General features: G+C 42.7%; 1 protein-coding gene across 1 annotated transcript; it reads left to right on the top strand.

Moving 5' to 3' along the window:
• The first annotated feature begins 2,276 nt into the window (after positions 1-2,276).
• INSL5 (insulin like 5) lies at positions 2,277-3,499 on the top strand. The gene is made up of 2 exons (XM_053590479.1): positions 2,277-2,451; positions 3,267-3,499. Exons 1-2 carry the CDS (start codon positions 2,277-2,279, stop codon positions 3,497-3,499), a joined length of 408 nt encoding a protein of 135 aa, XP_053446454.1.
• Positions 3,500-9,265: the final 5,766 nt, after the last annotated feature.

The following is a 9,265-nucleotide window of genomic DNA, read 5'->3' as shown; positions in this document are numbered from 1 at the left end:
GGGAAAGATGTGTCTCCATTTTGATGGTCCTCTCCGGCTGGACCTGAGGTGTGCAGACAGAGTGATGCTTGGGGACCCCTGTCCAGCCGGACCTCGAGGTGTGCAGAGAGAGTGATGCCTGGGGATCCCTCTCTGGCTAGACCTGAGGTGTGCAGAGAGAGTGATGTCTGGGGACCTGGAGCGAGAGCCTTAGTGTCAGCCTGTTTGGAGTGTCTCCTGTAGGAAATGGCACCCCACCTGTGGGGGTAACACAATCAGAAAATTAAAGCAAGACTTAGAATCTCGAGTTAAGTTTTGAAGAATTCTTAAGCCATTGGATCTAACCCTCTCAATTTACAAATGGGGGAAATAAAGCCCCAAATTTGAGCCTCTGCCCCAAGGCTTTCGTGGCTGTCAGCAGTGTTTTCATCCAGGTGAGTGGCAGGGCTGCTGGCTCGCCTCCCTTTGGTTACAGGCTGGGCCCGAGGCTCCCTGGGCTGTGATCTTCATCCCCAGTGAAGCTGAGCTCTGTTGAGGTCCAAGGAACTGACAGACGAGGGGACTGTTCTGAGCCTACAGGGATCAAGTTATGGTGACAGCAGGATTCACACAGGAGTCCATCTGACATCAAGGATAGGATTGTTCCCTGGCTTGTCCCTTGTTCCTCTTGAGTTGTGCAGAAGCCCGGTCCACGGCCACCAACCATAGCTTCTCTGCAGCATTGTGTTAAAACTGTCATTTGTCAAGATAAGCTGTGTGACTGTCCAAAGATGAGAAGTTTGACAATGTGTGGCTGACTATTTGCTGACGCTGTGCTAGGCCTGGTGAAGCAGATGTTCCTCTGGAGGTGACAAAAGGCATGATTTTGACCCATCAAAAGACAGAGTGTTTTTTTCTGGTGACAAAACCATCCCTGCTTCTTTGGTTCCTTTGTCAGCAAATGCCTCCCTTACCTCCTTGTTGTGCAAGCCAGAAATCATGGCACCATTCTCCATGGCTCTCTGTCCGAAGCCTCTGGTACACAGACAGTACCAAACCATCCTGTCTCTCGACTTGCCCTATCCTGTCCAGCATGGGCTAAAGTCTGGGCCACCATCAGGTCTCATCTAAATCACTTTCCCCGTTTCTCCTGCCTCAAATCTTGTCTCCCTTAATTCATTCTTCATCTACAGCCGAAGAGATGGAAAAAACAAGATTCCTTCAACAATTTGTCGCTTTTCAGAGCCAGAGAATATACACATTTTATCTTCCAGCTTCTCTACAAAGGAATGGTCCTTTCACAAGAAGTACGGGTGATATAATCTTTGCCACTGACCATAGTGATTTCTTTTTTCCAACCAGGGATCACAGACAAATTCCAGAGAATCAGCTAAACAATTATTTGTTCAACTTGCTAAAAAGTGAGTCAGCGGTTCCTGATGATCTCAAACGCCCCATTCTCAGTTTAGAAAAGAGCTTTGCAAGAGCTAGTCATTTCAGAGGTTTTATCAAAAGAGAAATTTCACTATTTAATTATTTGGGATCACGGACTCAGCTTCCTAGCATCATAGAAATGTGTGCTGAGAAAGGTAGACCTGAGCTATGGTGAAGGAGGACTCCAGTCAGAGACGGTCTGAACTCTGGGAGAAGTCGAGTCTCCGGTCCACACTTATCGGACAGAGTGGCCACCAGTACTGACTGTTCATCATGTCAGGCTGGACACACATGACCTCACTGGTCCATGACATAGTTAGGATGATCAGCTTGATTCTACAAAGGATGCTTAAATAACTTTCTGAAGATTCCAGATCTGGTACGTGGGAAGCCAGGATTCAAACCCAGGACACAAGGACCTAAATGCACAGGGGTGATTTCTCATTGTTTTGACATAGATGTTGCTTTTAATACTCACAAAACTCTTTTGAGATAGATTTTCCCATTCTAGAGATTTGGTTATTCAGGTTCAAAGAGTTTAAAACTTGCCCCATGTAACTGAGTGGCAAGGCTGAGGTTGAAACTCATACGTGGCTCCTCCCAAAGTTGGTGAGTGTCCCGTGTGCCTTCCCAGACAGCATCTCACAGATGTGCCACGGCTGAGTGACAGCGCTCGGCAGTGACGGAATAACTGGCAATAATCATAAAACCATATTCCAAAACTCTACCACGTGACCTGTGCGCTTAGCAAATACTGTTAACATGAGCTTCTGACCTATAAAATGTCAGGAAAGTTGGTATAAATTGGACAAGAGGGCGAAGCTAACTCTAAAACCTGGTGTGGCGATATTCACACAGCAGACCCTCCTTCAGTCCTCAGCACTATGAGGGGCCCTGTCATCACTCTGTTTCTGTTCTCTGTCCTATTTGCCATCTCAGAAGTGAAGAGCAAGGACTTGGTGAGGCTGTGCGGGCCGGAATACAGAAGGCTGTTCATCTACATCTGTGCCAGCTCCAGGTGGAGAAGGCACGTGGAGGGGAGCCCTCGAGTTCAGCCAGGTAACGCCAACACCTTCATTTCCTTCCACGTGTCTCTCTTATTTTTTTCAACCTGTTTCTCGCAACGATTATTTTAGTAACTTTTTCTTTAAGAGCCATGTCGATTTATGGGGTTAACTAACAAAATATACTGAGGATGGCTTGAAAAGAGATGACCGTACTACCCACCCTCCAGAAATAGGGACCTCTGTCCTGAGTCTCCTGTGGGAAATCTGTGACTGTGAACAGGCCTCCGTGAGCTCAGGCCAGAGCAGGTGCCAAGGGGGACGTATTTCCATGGGCCTGCTGGAGGCTTTCACACACAGATAAGGACGGAGTATGGCAAGGTGGAAAGCAGCCAGCTGTCAGTTCAGAATGAGGGGAAGAGTCTGCCTTTACTGAGCACTTACTAAGTGCCAGATGTGTCCCAGGCCACACTTTGGTCAGCTCTCCGATAAGGCTGCTATCAATGCACACAATTACGCTTCAGGGCTCACACAGGCTGTTTTCCTTTATAGCACATAACTGTTAACTCTGGAGGGTGCTGGCCCTTGGGCATAGGAAGGGACCTCAGGTCCTGACGTGGCTGTCACCGGGCTGGCGGAGCGACACTGGGCTCACTCAGTTTCTGCACCCGTTTCCTCCTGTGCACCATGAGGGGGGTGGAGATAACTGAGTTCTCCCCCAAATGTCTAATTTCCCCAAACCAGACCAACATTAAAGAGAAAACCATGCGCAGATTCCTTTTCATTGCTGAAACTCAGTTCGTCCCCAGGGGAGGACACCACCCTCTCCGCAGGCCTCTCACGGGCTCTGTTCTTTTCTCTCCTGTGCAGCCGAGAGAGGAAACTCCTTCCAGCTCCCAGATACACAGGAGGTTTCCGAGGAGAAAACAGCACGAAACCTTCCAAGGGTGCCTGCCTCAGGGGAGGACCAGCCGCACGGTGGACAAACGGCCATGGCAGGGCTCTGGGAGGCGAGGAAGCGGTCAGCGATGTCCAGGCAGGACCTGCAGGCCCTGTGCTGCACCCGCGGCTGCTCCCTGGCAGAGCTGAGTGCTCTGTGTTAGGTGACAGGCGTCCCTGAGGACCGGGCCTCTGCAGCGCCTTATCCCAGCTCTCCACCAGCCTGACTCTTGACAGTGTGTTATTTGAGTGACGCTTGGGGTGGGTAACCCTTCTTTAGATGGTGTGATGAATGGTTAAAACCTCAGTGAAGTCTGTTTCCTCCCTTTGCCAAAGTGAATGCTCCTGATGTTGTTGTTTTTTCAAATTCTGACTAATGCTTTGAAATTTCAAATGCTGTGCAAAATTATAATAAAAATGCTATAAACCAAGCTCACTGATTTTTTTCCTTTTAAAAAAATTGTAAATAACTTTTAAACAGTAAATAGAAAATGCTCCTGGAGGAAAACCTAAAAAAATACACACAAAAAAGAAAATAAAACTCAGCTGTTATCTCATCATCCAGAAACGACCATTCCTAACTTTTGGAGTTCTATGCATTATTACTAAAAATTTGAACATCACAGTAATGGAAAATCTTCCTCTGAAAAGCAGGAAATTCAGAAACAATTCAAGAGGTTTTCTGTCTGTCCAAAAACATCCTGAATTAAATCGAGACACAAAACACGGGGGAAATATTTTATTTAGATGACAGCTTAAAAAGCTAACGTTGTTAATGTAAAAAGGCTTTGAAAATTGAGAAGAAGACTAAATAAAAACTGTGCAAAGGGTATGGACAGACTAATTAATGGCAAGAGACACACTAGTAAGTAGCCCATAAACATAAAAGCTGATGACTCTGCAGTTGAGCTAATGCAGATAAACCAAGTGACAGTGAATATTTCCCCTGTAAGAATTACAAATTTTTGCAAGAGTAATGACATCATGGACAGCTGAAGATATAGAGAAATAGGGACTACCAGATATGTCTGGTAGGAATCTGAATTAATGCAGCCTTTTAAGATAGAATCTTTTGATATGTATTTAAATTTAAAATACCCAGGCTGGGTGTGGTGACTCATGCTTGCAATCGCAGCACTTTGGGAGGCTAAGGAGGGAGGACATCTGCTTGAGGCCAGGAGTTCAAGACCAGCCTAGGCAACATAATGAGACCTTGTTTCTACCAAAAAAAGGGCCAGGCATGGTGGCTGACATCTGTAGTCCCAGCTACTCAAGAGGCTGAGGAAAGAGGATCACTGGAGCCCAGGAGTTCAAGGTTACAGTGAAGTATGATGGCACCTCTATGCTCCAGCCTGGGCCACAGAGCAAACCTGTCTCGAAAAAAATAAAAAGAAAACTAAGTAAAATACCCATACTAAATGTAACTGGAATATTAAGATGTCTTAAACAAATCACTCAGACTGTATTCGGTATTTGCCATTGTAAACAAAAGTGCAATCAACAACCTTCTTCATATATCTTTAAGGACTGGCATTTTACTTGTATGGGATAACTTACCAAGTTGCTGAGGGAACGCGCATATGCATTTTTTCAGTATTTTTATATTTTATAAGAGATGGGGCCTCAGTCACCCATACTAGAGTGTAATGGCATGGTCATCGCTCAGTGACCACAGCCTTGACCTCTGGGCTCAAGTGATTTTTCCACTTCAGCTTCCAAGTAGCTGGTACTACAGGTGCACACCACTACGCCCACCCAATTTTAAAAATTTTTATATTTTTCAGGAGAGACTGGGTCATGCTGTATTTCCCAGGCTAGTCTCAAACTTCTGGGATCCAGTGATGGGATCCCAGGTGTAAGCCACCATGCCTAGCAGATATTTATTAGTTATTATAAATGTATTATAACATTTATAATATAATTATATATAATTATAATTATAATTATATATAATTATAATTATAATTATAAATGTATAATTGTAAATTATATGATGTAAGGACATAGAAAAAAGAAGAAAAGTGGGGCTTAATCTCTTTATTTAAATAAATCCTGCAGCTCTGTTGTTGGAGAAAAAGCAGATGATTTGTATATGAGGTTAAGAAATGCAAACAGCCCATAGAAGTGTATTATTTTCAATGGAACTATATATCAATTAACAAAATGAACTAAAAATTCAGACGCTGTTCTGAACTTAGGAAATTGAGTTCTCATTTATTTAAGCTTTTTATTTAAATATGATGTAATAACATAACCTTTATTAGGAGTTTCTTATAATTTCTGCCTGAAATAAAAATCATGTTTATACTGAATTTATGTAGTCTAGCTCAAACAGCTAAATTAGCCATCTATCTATCGTATCTGTGCATTATCTAGCTCTCAATAGCACTGACTTTTAACTGTCCACTAAAACCTCTTTTCCTCCTCTTGGGCACATGGCTAAGCTACACATCTCAGCCTCCTCTAAGTTCAGGGCAGGGTTTTGAGACTGGTCCATCAGTCTGCCACCCTGCCCTGAACTTAGCTAGCATCACTTTGAGTTGTTATATGTTTGAGTCTATTTTTAAAGCAGTTGACTTGCTGAATATTTCCTATTTTACACAAAAAGAGATTATATATTACGAGATTAGAGAAAATGCAGATAACAAAGTACCTAATGTTAAAGGGTAACTAACTGCAGACACATGGCAACTTAACAAAAGATATAATGAATAATTACATGGCAATAAACGCTAAGGTTTTACTGTTGACTATATTAGGCGGTGGCCCTGGAGAGACCCTGAATTCTAGGCCTACTCCTGTCTGTCCCCACTGTGTGTGAGCACCCTTATTTACCTCCCAAAGTACTGGGATTATAGGTTAGTACATGATTTTTAAGCGAATTTTTACTTATTTGTACACAGATGAATTGCTGGAATATTCCCAGTTATTAATAATGTACTCTCTTTTTTTATATATCACTGTGCTTTATTTGCTAGCATTTTTGCACAAAATTTTCATAAACAACATTTGTCTGTCCTGTCATACGTTTAAGTGATTTTGATATTGAAGTTAAGGTAGCCCCATAAAATGCGTTGGAAAGTGTCCCTTCTTTCCCTAATCTCTGAATGTTTAAGATTGGTATTATTTCTTCTCTAAATGATTATGCCCTTAGGTGGCTTTTACTTGTGCTTGTAAACTGGGATACAAGAAATTTAACTACACGTTAAAAAGAAATTCTTATAGCTATCCTCTCAAATAAGGTTTCTTCCTTAAAGGAAAATATAAAGATATTAATAGCATATTTTTATAATTAATAACATTTATTTTTCTTTAGTTTCAAAATGAATGATTAATCTCTAAGCTTAATATCTCTTACATGAATTTTAAAAAATATTTCTCAGGAACCTCCTAAACAATTCAGGCCAAACATTGCATCTTTTTAGACGGTCCATCTTCTCATAACCCTAACCCTAACATCTTTCCTTTCCAGATCACAAAGGTAAAATGAATCTCCGTGCTTTCCATACTGGTTATACTACCCTGTGCTCCCAAAGATACTACCCTGTTTCCAAAGATGCGCTAGGTTTATATCTGCGCTAGGTCTTATTTTCAGGGGACGTCTTATCTTTCCTGTAAGTAGGTCTTATTTTCGGAGGATGTCTTATTTTCGGGGAAACAGGGTAGTTCCTGGCCTTGTGAGGTAGGGAAATAGCCTGGTGGGCAGCTGGAAACACCACACATTTCAAGTTATATCCTGCATTAAAGTAAAATAAATTGTGTACCCTAGTTGAAGTGTCAAGGAAAGAAATAGAGAGTACCAGAGATTTACATCAGCTACTTCACATACACGCCTCCGTGAGCCCTCTAGCAGTGTGTGCTCGTACACACAAAGGAAAGAGAACGCACGAGTTCTCCTGAGACGGGACAGCAGAAGTGGTAGGGAGCGAAAGCACCGAGAGGGACCCTGAAAGCTCTGCAGAGCCGCCACTCCGGATGGACGAAGCCACTGTAAAAACTGGTCGAGATTAGCAAAAGAGAGGCTCAACTTAGGGATCACTAGGACGGTACGATAAATGTGGACTTGATGAGAAATCATTTGTTATTCACAAATGCAGAAGGAGATGATTAAAGGTTTAAGAACAATCCTGGTAATCTGGGGAAGGACATCATGGCGGTGAGCAGAAACTGCAAAAACATCTGCTCAATTTTTTTAGGATATAAGTTCTGCAGAAAAAATGAGAAGCTGAGAATAAGTATCTACTGTAGGTCAGATATTTCACACACAATTTTCCTTTCTGTCTTCATGATAAGATATGAGTCGTAATCATAACTCTAATCACTTTTACCTTTGGGGAAATTGTGGCTGAAAACGCAGCCACCTTGCCAAGTCTCACGGCTGGTGAAGGTTAGGAGCTAAAGGAGGCGCCTGTGGCTCAAAGGAGTAGGGTGCCGGCCCCATATGCTGGAGGTTGAGGGTTCAAACCCAGCCCTGGCCAAAAACTGCAAGAAAAAAAAAAAAAAAAAAAAAGGAGGCGTTTGTCAAAACTCTGCACAAACAAAGCCCAGCCACCTTTACTGTGTTGTCATTCAAAAGAAATTAGTTTGGAAGAGAGCTGAGGTGGAACACAGCTGGAGAAAGAAATGTTGAGCAGCTCTGGCCTGGGGAACCAACCACTTTTGCTGTTTTTAAAGTGACACATAGGTGGGGATGAGAACCAGATTGCAGCGGTGAAAGCAGAACACGGGAGTAGCAGAGAGAGTCAGAGATGCAGGCTGTGGACCACAGCCGTAGGAGAATTTGAGAAGCAAAAAGCCATATTTAATGTTGAGTTTTCTTAATGCATTTTTGGGTGGTATCTCAAAACACAGGTCAAATGAAGGACCCAGCAAAAAAAGTGCTCGTTATCTAACAAGGCTAGGCATAAAAACTCTAATTTCTCAGGTGGTGCCTGTAGCTCAAAGGGGTAGAGCCCCAGCCCCATATGCCGGAGTGATGGGTTCAAACCCAGCCCCGGTCAAAAACTGCAAAAAATAAATAAATAAGTAAATAAACTCTAATTTCTCAATTGTCATTTTTTAAACCACTCCCATATACTGGATAATTCCCAAGAGTTTTAAAAAGTAAAGGGGCTTTTTTCCCCAGCATACAGTGTGTTGGACTCTGTTGTGAGGACTACTGTTTTGTGTTTTCTGTAAGGTGATTCTGTTAGGAGTGAAGGCAGACTGCAGCTTCAACACCTCCACTCAGGATGCTGATGGAATTTTGAGAGAACCTTTACCTTTCTCAGGATGTCTAACAATAGAAAGTCATAACATAGCATTTGTTTGAAATAAAGAGAATCCAGAAGATGTTGTTTAATTTTGGTTTGGGTAAAAAAAAATTCTCTATTGATTTTTGGAGGCGGGGAGGCTTCTGGCTGATGTTCCCAGAGCTAACAGAATTTTCAGTAGTTTGCTGTTAGCACTGACTCTATTTCCTGAAGAGTCTGCTAATGAATATTTCATAAAGCAGGAGGAAGATGTGAGGTCTCCACCTGGTTGATTGCCACGTCTAAATCTTTCACCTTGATGTCAAAGCTCAGCTGCAGTTCCACTCTCTACTCTGCCCAACGCCATCTCCAGCTCAATGTCATTAACTTAAATTCCAAAGTACGACTCCAACTCAGTACTTTATTCCTCAGACTCTTCCTTTCCACTTCCTTCTTTCTGCTAACAAGACTATTGATCTAGTTACTCAGACTCACATGTCCAACTGCAATCACAAGTGCTACTGTATATTAGGGGCTTCTATCTGGGATTCACTGACCACTGTCAAAATCCTATGGCATCATTATTACTTCACAACGGGAAAGCTTAGCAAGACTACCCTGTTTCCCCGAAAATAAGACAGTGTCTTATTTTAAGGTGTGCTCCCAAAGATGCGCTAGGTCTTATTTTCAGGGGACGTC

This window comes from Nycticebus coucang, chromosome 5, assembly GCF_027406575.1.
Source record: "Nycticebus coucang isolate mNycCou1 chromosome 5, mNycCou1.pri, whole genome shotgun sequence".
Lineage (NCBI taxonomy): Eukaryota > Metazoa > Chordata > Mammalia > Primates > Lorisidae > Nycticebus > Nycticebus coucang.
Note: the sequence above shows the minus strand (reverse complement) of the source record. Positions and strands in the feature narration are given on the sequence as shown.

What these genes read in the sequence shown, in the direction of transcription:
- INSL5 (XM_053590479.1), top strand. Translation starts at nt 2,277, where the DNA reads ATGAGGGGCCCTGTCATCACTCTGTTTCTGTTCTCTGTCCTATTTGCC. An exon ending in GAGCCCTCGAGTTCAGCCAG is followed by an intron (nt 2,452 to 3,266) that starts GTAACGCCAACA and finishes TCTCCTGTGCAG; the next exon opens with CCGAGAGAGGAAACTCCTTC.